Raw genomic sequence first — 17,298 nt, 5'->3', positions numbered from 1 at the left:
CCAGGTTACTGAGGTGATTACTGAAGAGGGGGAGGGTCCCGTGCAAAAAATTGGGGAGAAATACTGGAATCCAAGGACACTAAGGAAGAAGCATACTTTATTTTTTTAAGTAGGTTTTAAGCCCAACGTAGGGCTCAAGCTGACGACCCCCTCACCCCCATCAAGGGTCACATGTTCTATGGACTGAGAAAGCCCAGGACCCCCCCCTCCGCCCCGGGACCTACTTTAAAGGTCAGATGTTTTCTAAGTTAATGTAGGGTTTCATTTTTGTTATGTGTTTGTTATCCTATAAACAAGACCAGTATAAATGAAAATACGAAATTATGCATATTTCATTATTTTTCAGTTAATACATTTATTACAGCATTAATGTGTTGATATGATTCTTTTATATAACATTTCCTTCCATCAAAAAATTTTGAGGAAGAATATTATGCTTGGTGAAGTTTTCGTAAAGAACATGAGGTCTTTAGAATGTGGGGTCACGAAGGGCAGGAGACAATTTTTTTTTCTTTGCGGAATATACCTCCTGACATACTCCGGTGTTTTGTTGAGGAAGTCTGAAGATATGGTAATTCTAGTTCTGAAGGAGCAAGGAAAGGACCCATCACTGCCTCTGCACCCTACCGGCTGAAGGAGCACACCTCAGTCTCTTCCTTTTGTCTTCTGAAAATAAAAGGGAGGCATAGGATGTTAGAGTGGAGGGTTTCCTAGGGGTTAAACCCGGGTGCTTAAAAACCCTTGCGAACCCTACAGCTTTTACTTAAGTAGCTCCTGTAAAACAGATGTTCTCCGAAATAAGAGAGCTGGAGCAGACAGGCCCGTCGGGCCGACTTGGGGTACAGCTCAGGTGGGGGCAGCCGCCTGGTCCCGAGCGGAAGGTGCCTGCATTCTGCAGGTGCGGTGATTGTTATCTCGCACCGCCCCGGCTCCCGAGAGGGCGGGACTCGCGGCGTTGCAGAGTGTGGGACTTGACCCCTGAAGCCCGAGTCTAAACGTATTCCACGCAGCAGACATTTATCTGGCCGGGTGCCCACACCTGGCCCGGGGGAGGGGAAACAGCTTCTAGAGGAACCGCAGAGAGGAGAGGAGCCCCTCGTTTGGGACGCCAGAGGGCCGGTCCCACTAGGCTCTGTACGACTGCTTTCCCGTGATTGCTTTCATCACCTGTCCATCATCCCAGTGCCCTATTTCTATTGGCTCAACCGTCTGCCACTCGGTTCCGCCGCGCTGATCCCCATTGGCCCCTCTCCGGCCGAGGCCCCGCCCCACGAGCTGGGCATGGGGAGTAGGGCGCCGAGGAGAGAGAGCGGGGCGCTAGCTCTGGGCTGGGGGGAGGCGGTGGCGGAGAAGGAGGAGGAGAAGAAGGAGGAGCTGGACCAGCAGGAGGCAGCGGCCGCGACCGGGCTGGGGTGATGGTGCAGGTGCCCGGGGCCCGCGCGGAGCTGCCCGGCTGAGGGGCGCCTGGTCCCGGGTCCGCAGCGCCGCCGCGTCTTTCCCGGCGGCGGGCGGGCGGGCGGGAAGATGCTGAGCAGGTTGATGAGCGGCAGCAGCAGGAGCCTGGAGCGCGAGTACAGCTGCACCGTGCGGCTGCTGGACGACAGCGAGTACACCTGCACCATCCAGGTCAGTGCCGCGCCGCCCTGCCCGCGGGACCCCCGCGGCCCCGAGTCTGGCTAACTTGGCCCGCGGCCGTCTCCCGGGGTCGCTGCAGACCCCAGTGCTTTGTCCGTCCCTGGCTGCGGCGGCCGGCCCGGGTGCAGAGCGCCTCCGCCCGAGACCTGGTCCGGGGCGGGGTATCGGGCGCTCGGCGCAGCTGCGGTGAGAGTCCCTCCGTCCCGGACCCTCAGCTCGCTCCCTGCCCTCTCCCAGGGTGAGGGCGCCCCATCCTGGCTCCTCGAGCCTGCCGGGGTGGGGAGCATCTTCCGCGGGCGTCCGGAGGGAGGCGGGCAGGGCGGGAGGCTCCTATCCCGGCCGTCCCGTCGGGGGGCGCAGGCTTTGGCTCTCTGGCCAGGCAAGGACCGCTGGCCGGCGTTTCTTATCTATCTTTGGTTAGGAGATAATGCTGTATGTCATAATCACCCGCCCCCCCCTCCCCACCCCGGCATTTGTGAGTCAGAGCTCTCAGAAGGTAAAAGTGAACGCGCAGCCCATGCAGAGTGGCCTATGGAAGGGAGACCAGCCCTCTGGGTTCCTGAGATTAGGCCCCCCTCCCGCCTTTCGCTCCCCAGATCTCATTGTGTTGGGCAGTTTTGAGGGGGGCGTGAGGTAAAGATTTAGCAACAAGTACCAGAGGTCTGAGGGTTGACCGTGGCGAGAAAGAATCGGTGACTTATAAAAAACGCCAACAATACGTTAATGCTTCGCAGCATTTCTTCAGAACCTGGTATTTTGGAAGGGATTTTTACAACCTCTTGCTTATGTTTTTTCACTACTGCCGTGTGGCACGTCTGGAGTAGTAGTCTTTCCCAGGAATGCAGTCACAGTCCTCTCTCCTCCTCTGTAAAGTCAGAGATAGGAACATTGACAATGCTCCGGTGTTCAGTTCAGCTCCCGAAGGATCCTGCGCTCGCTGCCGGAAACTGCTCTTTCTGGAGAAGCAAATAGAGTTGGACCCGGAGGGGTCTCACCTGATCCCTTGCCTTTGCAGCAAGAAACCAGAGGGGGCTTCTCGCCTCAGATGTGGCAGACAAAAACTGTCGGCCTCTGGTCCTACCCTCTTTGTCTCCCGTCCCCCCACCCCCATTTATTTTTTTGCTGACAATGCTCAATAGCGGAAAACAGCGGTGTGTGAGAAAGACGCTGGGTAGTGGATGAGAGCGGCTGCCCTCTGCTGACTCCGTGCTCATTTCAGCCTTCTCTCCACTTTCCCTTTTCTCCCACTCCCCAAACCAGCTCTGGGTATAAGTGCGGACTGCTGCCAAAGATCCAGGAGGGCAGAGAAAGGGAACAAAATCTCTTTTTTAAGGCCACTTAAATACACATTAAGCAGTCATAAAGACGCTAGCCATCAAATGAAAGGATTTTTGTAGTTGAATATGATAGATGTTCTGTTATTATTTCCTTACTGAATGAGTGGCATGCTACTTTTTGTTTCTATTGTATCTTTATGTGTCGTGTACAGTTCTTTTTTGTTTTTCGGTGGCGGAGGAGAGGGCATTGACTTGACGTATTCACCATTTGAATACATTGTCTAGAGCTTTTAAAGTTTTTAGTCTTTCGTTTTAAAATTTAAAGCATTTACATGATAGCATATCAACGGCAGTGTGAGACTTAGACTTTGTGAGTCCTAAAAATACTTCGGGGTATATGGTGAAATAAAATTTCTGGGGCAGGTTATTAACTTTTGCCAAGGTATAGAGTACAAATGAAACGCAATTCACATCACCACTCCGCTAGTGGCAATCTTGTGATTTTAAGATATCACAATAAGACAACTAGTTATTTTTCCCAGTTGGTGGAACGTCTGAAGTTGGTTGATTGGTAGTATAGTTGTGGGTAATTTTTATTACCATTGAGAAAAATAATATTTTTCAGTCAAGCAGGACTTCCTGGGTTTATGCTTGTTATATCTTGCTATGGTTGTGTTTATTTTCCTGCTGGTCTTATTTTACATTATTACAATTTAATGTGTTATAAAAATTTAGGCCACATAAGAAAAATAAGCTTGGTGTAACATGCCTATACTGTAGTGAGTGTCCACTGTCTAGACATGTTAATGATAGTGCATTGTGATTCTTTAGTAAAATTAAAAAACACAGGAATTCTGAAGTTTATGTAATATTGTCAGTCTTTGGCATCACTACTGTGGATTGCTTTTGTTTTTACCCAATGTGAGGAAAGGTTAAAAAAAAAAAGGATCTTATGTGAAATTAATATTTTGTGCAGATAGCTTTTTTGAGCTTTTAGAGATTGAGCTTTTCTTAGCAACTTTCTCCCTCTTGTGTGTGTTTGTGTTTGTGTTTGTGCATGCGCTTATTTGTCAAACATTGGACATAGAGTCTTTTAAATCAGTATGGAAAGAAACTTGAGCTACTTGCTAGGTTAAAGCAATATTCCTAACATTTTAGGAATTGCTGTGCAGCATATTTTTAAAAATTTTTGGTGGTAATTTGGAATCATTTTCCTTAAAGCACTGTTTGCCATATTTTTCTTTAAATAAGGTATATATTTTAGAAAGATTTCAGTACTTGAGATAATCAGAGAACACTTAGGAGATTAGAGAGTCAGAAATGTATCCCTGGGTTAGAGCCATAATAACCACATTTAGTAAATTTCAGTTGTAGGAAATTCTGTCAAAGTATTGGTCTTGTCTTTCATATTGCACCAGTTATACTGCTCTGGCATTTAGAATGTGATTATTAAGGTAAGGAAAATGCCTTATATCCTCTCAATGAAGGTTGCCACAGTTACCAGACTATTCTTTTATTCTTTCTGATATGCAAATGTATTTGTAGATCATGAGAAATGAAAGTATACATAGGAGGGTTGTAATATAATTGCTCCCCTGTGAAGAACATTGTTAACAGCTCCCTGCCAGTTTTGAAGGTCATTGCCTCATAAATGCAGATCTGGTCCATATTTTTCACACATCTGTTTCATTTATGATTATCTACATTTATCTACCACATTTATTACCCTATTTTGTTATTTTATTTGGGAGCAAATAGGAAGAATGAAAAGGCTACCTAATATCTTTGAACTCAGTATATCGAATGGAATCATTTAAATCCTTAAACATGTAATATCCTAAGTAATAGATTTTTAACTGTCTTTTGAGTTATAATAGTTTATAAAATATTAAGAATATATATTACAGAAGTGCCAGTAGAAATACGTACCAAAAATACATATTTTCAAGTCAGAAATATTAATCACTTTTTTCTGATTACTGAAAAGTAAAGCTGCCCCAGAAATGAATTTGATTTTACTGGGAACACATTAAAATAACAACTGACCAAGCAGCTAGCTTAAATTTGTTTTTGCAGTTAAAGGAGGTACTACCAGAAGTAAAATGCCTGTGTACAGAAACCGTTCTATAGCGCCTCAGCCATTCAGTAACTGTGGGACCTAGGGTAAGGGAGGGAATATTGGGGGAGAGAACAAATGTATTGAGCCCTGTACTTGCCAGGTGCCCCGCCTGTGCTATTTTCTCACTAAACTCACAACAGCATATGGATTCATTATACACCCATTGTACCAGCTGAAGAAAGTAAGATTGTGGATGGGTGGGAGAGCTGATGTTTCTTGAATGGCCAACTCTACTATGCTTTCTGCGAGGTGTTTAGGTGTTTTGCTTATACCTTACATCAGCTATTTGAGAAGTAGGTGGTAGTACCTTCATTTCACAGATGAAAGGCTTGGATGAAGGAACTTGCTCAAAGCTAGTAGGTGGCTGTACTATATTTAAACCTTGGTCATTTTGTCTCTAAATCCCATCTTTGTTCTCTCGCCATTCTTTCTGACTCCCTAAGTTATTTCACCTGTCTGTAACCATAATTTCCTCATCTGTAAAATGGCAATAATACTTATTTCACAGTAAAGAAAAAATTATTTGGTAATGTCATCACAAATAATAACATTTAAACAGACTAACATACATTGTGCCTTTTTCTATCAAATCAAAAATAGGATTGAGAAATTTTTTTTTGAAAATAAACATTAAGTCTCCTCAAAATGATTTTTAAAAAAGATTTTATTTGAGAGTGAGTGTATGTGAGTGTGGGGGAGGGGCAAAGGGAGAGGGAGAGGGAGAGAACCTTAAGCAGACTCCCTGCTGAGCACAGAGCCAGCTCCGGGCTCCATCCCTTGACCCTGAAATCATGACTGGATCAGAAACCAAGAGCGGGCACCTAACTAACTGAGCCACCAGGTGCCCCTCCTTAAAAATTTCTGATTGGCTCAGGTCATGATCTCAGGGTCCTGGGATCAAGTCCCCTTACGCTCCCTGCTCAGTGGGGAGTCTGCTTCTCCCTCTTTCTCTGCCCCTCCCTCTCACTCATGCTTTCTCTCTCAAATAAATAAAATCTTTAAAAAAGTGATCTCTGATTAACCTCAGTGAAATCGTAAAATTCAAGGCTGAAACAACTGGATTCTGTAGTAGAACTCTTCTCTAAAATTCAAGAGTTCAGGCGGCACTTGGGTGGCTCAGTGGGTTAAGCATCTGCCTTCAGCTCAGGTCATGATCCCAGGGTCCTGGGATCCATCCCTACATTGGGCTCCCTGCTCAAGGCGGAGCCTGCTTCTCCCTCTCCCTCTGTCCTCTCCCCACTCATTCTCTATCTCAGATAAATAAATAAAATCTTTAAAAAAATAAAATTCAAGAGTTCAGGTTTGCTTTCCTTTGATCCTACCAAGTCTTTGGCTTTAGAGGGCTATTTGTTTCAAGGACCTACAGTGATTTGTCTTTTCTAAGAACTTCTACTTTATATTTGGTAAGCGAAATCCTTGCTTTCATTAATGCAAAAGGGATGTTGTTAGAGAATTAAGGTAATTGTATTCACAGAAAAACACAAAGCTGTTGTATTTTCATGAATATTGGTTCTTTTAAAAACTTTGTTTTAAAAAGTAATTATGGTGTCTCAGAATCTGTTAAAACAACAAGTCAGACTCTAATTCTTGAAACTAAGTTCCAAAATTAGCCTTTTAGAATCCTGAAAGCACTTGTACTCTATTTCTTAATTTGTATATATAAAATGTTCATTGTATAAAACTAAGGCAGATCAACCTTTTAGGACAGAGGGTAAATTCTAGATGTGTATTTATGCTCTCATTCTTTCTCTTTTTGAAAAAGTTTGATTTAAGGAAGTGTCAGTGGCATCCAAGAGAAACCTAGAAGCATTCACCACAGCAGATTTTACTCAAGGGTATTTGTATGAATTTGCATTCTATTAAGTGCTTGGAATGAATATGCTGGATGAGGCAATTCAACATAGTGTATAATAAAAGAGCATGTGGGTTTTGAGTCCTCTGTTACATTGCCCAGAGACTTGTTGGTGATGTCTATGCTAGCATTAATATTCACTCTTAAAAAAAAAGATAAAATCAGACAACCTGAAGACCAAAAAAATAGTCATTTTTGTTATACATTTGCAGTGGTTTATGTATAGGCATTAAAAATGTGCAACCCAAAATAAGCAAGGCTTTAGTCTAGTTAGATACTATAATCACTATGGTAAAATATTTTGGATTATTTTAATACCTATTTTCTGGTAGATTATACTTTAGAATTTTTGAAGGAGTAAGAGGAAACTATAAATTTGAAACCCTAGGAATTATACCACAGTGCCTTATGTGGTTGTAGTTCAATAAATATTTGTTCTGATTTGTTTGTGCTCCATGATGGCTGTGTTAACTCCAACACTTAAAAATTTCTTGTGCCTCACAACAATAAACATTTTCTAACAACTGTATAAGGCTTTTTATAGTTTCAACCCATCCGATTCCAAACCACTTTGCTCTGCAGCCCCTCTCCCTGGTGAGAAGTATGGTATGTAAATGTATTTTATGGAGCCTTTGAGGTCTCTGATAACTTTCTGCAATTATTCTTTGTTGAATTAGTGGAGCTGCGGTCTAGAGCTTCTTGATTTTTTTTTGGTTTGTCTCTTAGGATTTCAGGCCTTTCAGGTCTCCCCTCCTCCCATCTCCACAAGTTTAGAAGGCTTAAATCCAGTGAATACTGTGTAGTGCAGTGCTTCACGGGGTGTTGGAAGTCTGGCAGAATTAGGATATTGAGCATAGGGCTCACCACAGCCATAGAAACTTCCTTCATTCCTTTCCCCTAAGTCAGTGCCACAGAAAACCTCCTCCCAGCCTCATTTTCTAACTTCTTGCCCCAACGGAAAGAGAACCATGCTTCCCAACCGGTTCCTAATTATGTCCATTTTAAGCTGAATTCAATCTTCTGATAGGCTCATGTGTAACATTCTGACTCTGCAGACCCTGTTTCCTGGAGCAGCCTCCTGTGGGTCACTCTTCCTCAGCCGGTGTCTCACCAGAGCTGGTACAACAGATGTGAATCTCATGGAGGATTGGCAGCAACCTTATAGCTTCTATATCTTGCCCACGTGGTGCTCAGGGAGGAGGATGCTGTGCTCCTGGAGGCAGGTGGTAGTCGTTGCCCCTGTCTTCCTGCATGATACTTGGGGGGCTGAGGCCAACCACCTGAATGCTTCTGTCATGCAGCTGAGAACTTTGAAGAGTACTAAAGCATCTCCATGCCTATGTTGCAGAGTGAGTGGTGTTTCCCTAAGAGAGCAAAACATCTTGTTGTATGTTCATTCTAGCCGTGGAAGCAGACTTTCCATTCCTTTAAGACCCTAGATCTGGGCGGCCAATACAACTTTTTGAACTTGTACAAACATTTTAAATATTAGCAGAGCCGAAGCTAGAGTAGGGAAACCAGTTTCTGTTGGAGGCTAACCCTTAGATTTAAATTGTGGACCTCTTGCCACCCAAGGCCACCATGCCATCCTCATTGTTGTCAATATTTTGTGCAAGATCCTCTGTATTGGTCTTTCACCAACTGTAAGGGCTGTACTATTTCTGAGGATGGTGTTTTACTTTTGTAGTCTTCCCAGGCTAATGGTATCATATCTTAGACTTGGGAAGCAGGAACTTATAAAGACTCTTCAGGTCCAAATTCTTCAGGCTTTTGCTTGCTACTGTCATACTAAACACCAACTTGTGTGAATCCAGTCCTCTAAGGAGATCCTTCCGTGCCATGCTCATACAGGCAAAATAATTGGGCCACATGCTTGGCAACCACTGAGTTTGTGTACAATAGCCCCATTCATTTGTCTACAGAAAACACCCCTTTGACACTGATTATAGCTTTCATTCCCCCTCCTCTACTTCTGACTCCTTGCATTACCATGACCTCATCTGCTGGTCCGTATTTAGAGATGCCTTGGACCTTACAGAAATGCTTTAGGACTCATTCCTATATGTTAAGGATCATTTCAAAGCCTTAGACAACCTCTGCGCACCAAGGGAAACCGTTCTAGATCAGGACCAAACCTAGCTATTTTTATGCCTTGTTTGAGCCATCTTACTGTGTCACAACTCAGGGAGCTTTTTTCCCTTTGTAGAAATTGTGAACCTCATTAAAAAGAAGAATGGGCTAGGGGATGAGTTAAAGCAATGATTCTCAAAGTGTGTTTCCTGGGTGATCGGCATCAGTTTTACCTGGGCACTTGTTACAAATGCAAGTTTTTGGCCTCACTGCAGAACTAGTGAATCAGAAATGTGGGGGAGGGGAGCTCAGCAGTCTGTTTTAACAAGTCTGCCAGGTAACTCTTATGCTTTTTCAGGTTTGAGAATCACTAGTACTGGGTCACACAGATATTTAATAGGTAAAAGTGATGCATTACGTTGACCGAGTATAAAAAGTGAGGGAGAAGAAGAAGCCAAGAGTGAATTTCATATTTCTAACTTTTATTTCTGAATGGCCTTAACTGATTCTCTACCCTTGTAAGGTAAAAGTTAGGTTATTTGCAGATATGCACAGTTTTCAAGTGGGCAGGATTCTAAAGATTCTACAACAGGTCATCATTCCAATTTGATGCTCTTATGCTTATTGGTTTTATTTTTGTCTTCCCTGACCTAGAAAGAAAATGATTATTTTATATTTCTATACTGTTTTTCAAAGAAATCGTCTCCACAACTTAAAGCACTGGGGGTGTAGGAAGGCCCCTGTTTGCAAACATGTAAATAGCAAAAAATAAATGCCATGGAATTCAGTGCTAAGACAGGGTGGTATGCTGTGGCAGTGCAAATATGGGGGACTTAAAATTACTAAAGATTTCTCAAAGGAGGTGAGATTTGAACTAGGCCATGAAAGATTGCCAAAAGTAGAAAATGGGCTGTGGGGATGGGTAAAGGGCATTCCAGGCTGAGGTAACAGCAGGCTACTTCAAGGTAGGAAAGCTAAAAATGTAAAGCCAAATATATTTTGTCTTTCCTTTACTATGTTTATCTGACTTACTCTGGTACAGTTGAGTCAAATAACAGAATCTACTTGCTTAGGAAAGATTGCTGTCAGCAAATTTCAGTCATTCTTGACATGCTTAGAAGAGTTTGTCTAACCTAAAAATAAACACAAAGCTGGTGTTGAATTAAATCTAACTCCAAAAGTGTACAACACAAATTAAGAGTCTTCACAAAGCAATAGCATCATATAAGGAAGGGGTAGATTCAAGTATCAGTTTTAATTCTGTGGCTGCAGTAACTATGCATATGAATTTTGTTTCCAAGGGACCTCTGGCATAGGGCTTATTTGTCTACACTAAAAAAGAAAGTATCAAATCCCAACATTCAGCTGATGTTTGAAAATCCTTTGGCTGATACAGTGCAGCCTAAATGGTGCATTGACAGTTAAGAAATGTGGAGTGGAGCCCTAAAAGGCACAATTCTGCACCTCTGTTCCTAGACCTAAGTGGTCACCAAAATCACTTTTCTAGAGGATGGTGGAATGCTTCCCTGGATTCCCCAGTGAACCCCTGCCTGCCAGCTCTGAAGTTCCCAGCCCCACACGGGGTGCACTTTGAGCACTCCACACAATGCCAGGCTAGAGCTTTGGGGATGGGAACCTCCAGGAAAGTGCTGTTTGGCATTTGGGCAATCAATGTTCGGCAGAATGCCAATGCTAATAGGTTATTTTGCTCTGGAAGAGGAGAAAAAGAAGGGATGGTTTAAAGACTGATGAATAGGGGAATGACTGACAATACAGGCACTCCACTTTGTTGGAGAGATTAAGGAGGCTTGCTGTGAAGTGGTATTATGGGAGCCAGATAAATTAGCAAAGGCCCACAGGCCCAAGACCTGAAAGAAATAGTGGTACATCAAAACAGCATGCCCCAGGGCACACTCAAATGTCTGGCCACTTTCACTGAATTTGTAGTAGGAAAAAGCCAAATCATTTGGAACCCTCATAGTCTGGTAGTCCATTCAGGCACTCCATAGTCAGGCAAATTACCCCTTGCCTCCAGGCAGGTGCAAAGCCTTATTTCCATATTGCCTGATTTAACTCAGGGACCTCTAGGCTGGGCCTTAGCCTATTTTTGAGGAGACCCAAGTGGAAGAGTTGGCTTCACAAGTACCAAAGGATTCCATATACTCTACGCAGGAGATGCCACTAAAACTATTGTTTTATCAGACATGAGCCAAGCAGGTAAGAACATTGATCACAACACAGGGAAGCAGAATTAATTCATCTAAGGGTCTCAGGTACTTCTAGGGGATGATTTAGGTTGACGAAAACATCCAACCTGCCCTCTTTCAGATTTTCACCTCTAGAAAAATCCAGAATCCTCCAGAGTTATTGTGGAATTGGAGGTTTGTAGGTTAGAAGGATCCCATGGACCGGCAGTGATGCCTGGGATGTTGTAAGACATGTAGAGCCTGCAATTTCACAGTACACTCTCATCCCTGCAACAAAATAAGCCATCAGCTCTTTGGGAGGCCACTCAGAAGAAATTTGGCTGTTGAGAGATGAAAATCTGATCAAAACATAAGGTAGTCTAGTACTACAGTACAACTTAATCTACATTTAGCTTCAGATTCTAACATTATGTGAAATAGGTTTTTGTTTTGTTTTGTTTTGTTTTTTTAAGTGAATGGGAGTTGGCTTGGTGTAGCTTCAGGACATAAGATACTGAACCAACCATTGAAGTGTCAGATTTTATAAGCAGCATAGCTGATCTGAAAAATCAATACTGACTTTGCTTATTTTTAAATATACCTTGGATAATTTAGATAAGCTTATTCAAATGAGTACCCACAATACTGAAAGCACGTCTAAGAATTGTTTTCTAATAATTTGTATGGCAGAAGAGAACACATTTCTCATATTCCAGTTTTTGATATTGGGTACAGTAGACTGATTATTTTTAATAGATATAATGATAGTATATTGTCTTGCTGGAAGTTAGATCTTTTACTATGTCATTATCAAATATTATGGAGTATTCCTACTAAGAATATATCTCACATAAAATATCTTTAGTTTCTGGTTGAAAGAAAATAATAAGAAAAGGAAAACTTTCTCTTCATTTCCTGAATTCTACAGTTTTATTTCCTACTGTCATTACACCATAGCTCTTTTGTCCATCTCTTATGATCTCCTTTGTTTCATGCTAATTTATACTTAGGGCCACTTATTTAATACCATCTATCACCATTTCTTTTTTTTCCTTTTTTAAAAAATATTTATTTGAGGGAGAGAGAGAGAGAGAGAGCGAGCACAGGAGTGGGAGGGGGGAGGAGCAGAGGGAGAGGGACAAGCAGACTCTGCACTCGGTGCAGAGCCCAATGTGGGGCTTGATCCCATGACTCTGAGATCATGACCTGAGCCAAAATGAAGAGTTGGAGGCTCAACCAACTGAGCCACCCAAGCGACCCTTTTCCATTTTTTTTTAAAGCAAGCTCTCTGCCCAATGAGGGGCTCGAACTCATGACCCCAAGATCAAGAGTTGCATGCTCCACTGACTGAGCCAGCCAGATGTTCCCTCTTACCACTATTTCTAATTGCCATCACTACTAAGTTACACCTTTGCTTATGGTCAAATTCTTTGTGTGGTGGCCACGCCTTCTGTTGGTAGTGGTGGGAGGTGTTAAAAAAAGGTGCAATTAAAATGTGTGTAAATATACACTGAAGCATAATTTGATCCATATCCTTTCATTTAATTATTTAACACAATAGTGTATATTTTAATCAGCTGGAATTTGAAACTATATACGCAAATGAAAATCTGTATTATATAAAGTGATATCTTGGGGCTGCACTGAGTATTATATGTTTAGAGTTTTTATTAACTTTTTTACAATTATTTCTTAGTAGATAAACAGACTCAGTGAGGCTCTTCCTGTACTGTAAGTTCAGGTCAGTATTTGGGGATGGTCCGCACAGTGGGGGCAATTCCCATGATCAGGAGAGTCTTTACTGTGGACAGTTGAAGTTGGTGAAATTGTAGGGAGAGTGGAAATAATTGATAAAGAGAGAAACAAAAGATCAAAACCAGAGAAAACATTGGGATGGAGCAAGATGAGCCCTAAGCCTAAATACATGATCAAAATCTAGAGGGAGAATCTGGAGAAGCAGGTTGTGAAATGAAAGAATATTGGAGGTCTTTTTCATTGTTGCTGCTGTGTGATAGGAGAGGCTTAATGGTTTAAAGGAGCTCTCTGAGGTTGGCTCCCATGTGGAGGTAAAATTTTTAAATACTCAATAATTGGGGCTCCTGGCTGGCTTAGTCAGTGGAGCATGTGACTCTTGATCTCGGCGGTCTTGAGTTAGAGCCCTATGTTGGGCCTAGAGCTTAGTTAAAAAATAAAATAAAAAAAATACTCAATAATCAATGAGTCACAGTGACTAATACCTCACTGACCAAGATTCTGCTAGAACACACTGGAATTGAGTCTGGGGCCCTCTGCTGGGTCAGACTCTATTTAGTGTTGAATCATGGGAGGTGGGGTTCAGAGTGGTCCCGGGAAGAGGGCGGGGCCTCTTAGGGCAGTGGCTATTGGCCAACTGGTAGGGAAATGTTTCTATCTATCTATATCTATCTATCTGTATTTCAGTATTTTAATGACTAGTGGGGTCTTATTGGAGCAGGCCATCCTAAATCCTCTCCTCATTCTGTCAGGTGGGATGAGATGGGAAGCCACAAGAGCTCAGGTGTTGTTGAGGTATGATAGGGATCTTGCTAAATTCAGTCTTCCTCTTCTGACTGTAGTCTCTGTGATGGTAGGAATCAGAGCCTCCTACATCTGTCTTCTCTGGTTCTCCATTTGTTGCTTGCCAGATACAGTGTCCAAATGGTCTAGGTTTTACCTTCCTGTGGGGGTGGTAGGCTTCACATGCTTCCAAAATGCAACTTCGATCATTTTCTTTTTTTAAAACCCTTCAAGATTCTCCCTTTATCTGCTAGATAACAGCCTTTTAGCACATCATAGATGTCCTTCCGTTACCTTTGCTGCCTTTCTTTTGAGACTTGTCTCCTGTCATCCTCCGTATGTATTTTATTCCACTTTGTAGATCATTAGTGTCTCATCACCTTATTCCAAGGTAAACTCCCTCCCCAGTGTTGATGGGCTGTGCTTTGGGGAACCTTATTATAGCATTTACCATACTCACTTGTAAATATTTACTCACATGTCTGCCTCTCACTAGACAACTATTTGAAGGGCAGGGATTGCATCTTTGTACAGTTAGTATCTAAGGTCTCACCTAGGGGCTCAATAAATATTAATTGTAGATGTGCATGAGTGATAAAGAGGATTATTAATAATGCAAATGTAAAGTTACCTCTGACTTGAGCTAAATAGATTTAAAAAATGAACACCAGATTTTCTGGTCTTTAGAGTGATATTATGGTACTTTAGAAAGTGGTTAATTAGTGATGGTGGTTGCACAATTCTAGGATTATACTAAAACCCACTGCATTGTACCCTTTAAAACAGTAATCTGGGGGTGCCTGGCTGGCTCAGTTGGTAGAGCATGTGACTGTTGATCTCAGAGTTGGGAGTTCGAGCCTCACATTTGGTGTAGAGATTATTTAAAAAATAAAATCAATTTTTTTAAAAAGATAATCTTATGATATGAATTATATCTTAATTCACATGTCAATTTCCTGGTTTTGATAGTATACCATAAGTTACCGTTGGGGGAAGTTACCCTTGGGGGAAGCTGTTTTTAGAACTTCTTGTGAGTCTATAATTATAAAATTTTATTTTATTTTTTAACATATTTTTTTAAAGATTTTATTTATTTATTTGAGAGAGAGAATGAGATAGAGCACGAGAGGGGGGAGTCAGAGGGAGAAGCAGACTCCCTGCTGAGCAGGGAGCTCCATGCGGGACTCGATCCCGGGACTCCAGGATCATGACCTGAGCCGAAGGCAGTCGCCTGACCAACTGAGCCACCCAGCCTCCCTAATTATAAAATTTTAAAATGGTGATAAAATTAGTTTTCCTGAGCGAATATGTTTATTATTTAGTTAGGATCTATGGTTCAGAATGACTATAGGAAGTTTTCTCACTGATTAGGCTCCAGTTAACTTTCAAAATTAGGATTATTTATAAGTAGATAAATTTTGACAGAAGGTACTTGAAAATAAAGTCAATTCTATTCTAATAAAGAGGTAGGATAAGAGTTTAAAAATAGTATCTTGGTAGTTTTTTTTTTGCATCTCTTTTTTCTGTGATTCTCTGTTCCTCTCGTAAGGTTTCTCTAACATAATTAATTACAATTAAAATGAATGTACTGACAAATTAGGCATATCATAACATGCCATTGTTATGTTTTAGAGAGTTATTTGGTGAATGTCCATATTACATATTTTAATATGTTAATTGAGCCACTTAAAAATTTATTGAGTACTTACTGTGTTTTGGGCTCTGTGATAAGCACTTTATGTACATCCTTCATTTAATCCTACCTGTTTAATGGAAAATATTATTGTTTCTAATTCCAGATGAGTACAATAAGGCTTAGAGATGTTAAATAATTTGTCAAATGTCACACAGCTAGTTTGTGGGGGAGCTGGGATTCGAACTCTGTATGACCTCATTGTTGTTCTTACTCATGGTTCTCTGATGAAGTGGGCAGTATAGTCCAAAGGGGAGAACATCGACTTGGTGGAGTCAGGAGACTTGTGTTCAATGCCTGACTCTCTTGACTGATTAACTTTGGGGCATTGAGCAGGTAATTTAACCTTTCATCTGCAAAATGAGGAGACTCAAAAAGAAGACCCCTCCAGTCTCTTTCAGCATAAACATCCTACAGATCCCAAGAAATTTGTCCATGGCTCAGTAGTGTTTTCCTTTGTGTTCCCTCTGTGAAGGATATTCTTTACAAACGCAAATATTCCTTTTAAAGAAAGAGATGTCAAGGCAGATCTTTGTGATTGCTTCAGTCTGTGTTTTGTCCCTTAGTTTTGCAAAATACAAAATAGAGCTTTACCTACTCGTTCAACACAGATCAGATTCTGGGGGATTGACTCATGCTGATCAAAAATAAGATTTTTTTTTTTTTTGTAATTTAGAATCTCTGTTAATTATAGTGGGATAGTGAATACTAGTTTCTTTTTTTTTTAAGATTTATTTATTTATTTGACAGAGAGAGACACAGTGAGAGAGGGAACACAAGCAGGGGGAGTGGGAGTGGGAGACGGAGAAGCAGACTTCCCGCGGAGCAGGGAGCCCAATGTGGGGCTGGATCCCAGGACCCTGGGATCATGACCTGAGCCGAAGGCAGACGCTTAACGACTGAGCCACCCAGGCACCCCAAGATTTTATTTATTTATTTGAGAGAGAGCAAGAGAGAGAGAACACGAGCTGGGGGTTGGCGAGTTTGGGAGAGGGAGAAGCAAACAAAGCAGACTCCCCGATGAGCAGGGAGCCCGAGATGGGGCTTCATCCCAGGACTCCAGGATCATGACCTGAGCCAAAGGCAGATGATTAACCAACTGAGCCACCCAGGTGCCCCTTGAAAGCTGTTTTGGAAGGCAAATGGTTTTGAGGGGTATTCTTTTAGGTTGTGTAAAAGTCTTATAAGCTATGTCTGTTTCATAGTACAGGGCTAGTAATTATGTATCTACAAGAATCAGTTTTTCCATCTTCCTCTATTAGTACTTTGTAAGTGCTGATGAAGTCTTCCCTTTAGCCCTTCCCCGACTTCATGCAGATTATCGTATATATGTTAATAATACAATTTTAATTTTTCTTCTTTTTAAAGGTATGTCCCAGTCTGGGCGCCTGGGTGGCTCAGTTGGTTAAGCGACTGCCTTCGGCTCAGGTCATGATCCTGGAGTCCCGGGATCGAGTCCCACATCGGGCTCCCTGCTCGGCAGGGAGTCTGCTTCTCCCTCTGACCCTCTTCCCTCTCGTGCTATCTCTCATTCTCTCTCTCTCAAATAAATAAATAAAATTAAAAAAAAAATAAAGGTATGTCCCAGTCTAGAGGGTACACTTTGATTACTTTGATTGCACTTGAGTGTTTCTCAAGACTACTTTATTTATTTTTATTTTTTTAAAGATTTTATTTTTTTAAAGATTTTATTTATTTATAAAGATGAGCTCCCTACTCATCGGGCTCCCACTGCTTGTATTCCCTCTCTCACTGTGTCTCTCTCTGTCAAATAAATAAATAAAATCTTTAAAAAAATCAGAAATAAAAATATAATTAGTTATTAAAAAAATGCCATTTTCTCCTCTCTGTTAGTGGACTTGGCCAGATAATTTTCTTTAATTTATGTTGACTTGTACTACTTTGTCTTTTAGAGGGAGGCCTCCCTTTTT

General features: G+C 41.8%; 1 protein-coding gene across 5 annotated transcripts in view; it reads left to right on the top strand.

Moving 5' to 3' along the window:
* The first annotated feature begins 1,524 nt into the window (after nt 1-1,524).
* Nucleotides 1,525-17,298, top strand: part of FRMD5 (FERM domain containing 5) — a 303,780-nt gene continuing 288,006 nt past the window's right edge. For 4 of the 5 annotated variants that reach the window (XM_028126611.2, XM_028126610.1, XM_088025105.1 and 1 more), the window contains exon 1: nt 1,525-1,626. In XM_028126611.2, the coding sequence (XP_027982412.1) occupies nt 1,525-1,626 (102 nt within the window). Of the gene's footprint in view, nt 1,874-17,298 lie in introns of all 5 variants that reach the window. The other variant, XM_088025104.1, reaches the window with a different exon arrangement.

The sequence above is a fragment of the Eumetopias jubatus genome, unplaced genomic scaffold, assembly GCF_037043125.1.
Source record: "Eumetopias jubatus isolate StellerSeaLion01/CBP00866 unplaced genomic scaffold, mEumJub1_p1.0 scaffold_7, whole genome shotgun sequence".
NCBI classification, from domain to species: Eukaryota; Metazoa; Chordata; class Mammalia; order Carnivora; family Otariidae; genus Eumetopias; species Eumetopias jubatus.
The sequence above is the reverse complement of the archived record's forward strand: the minus strand, read 5'-3'. Positions and strand labels throughout refer to the sequence as shown.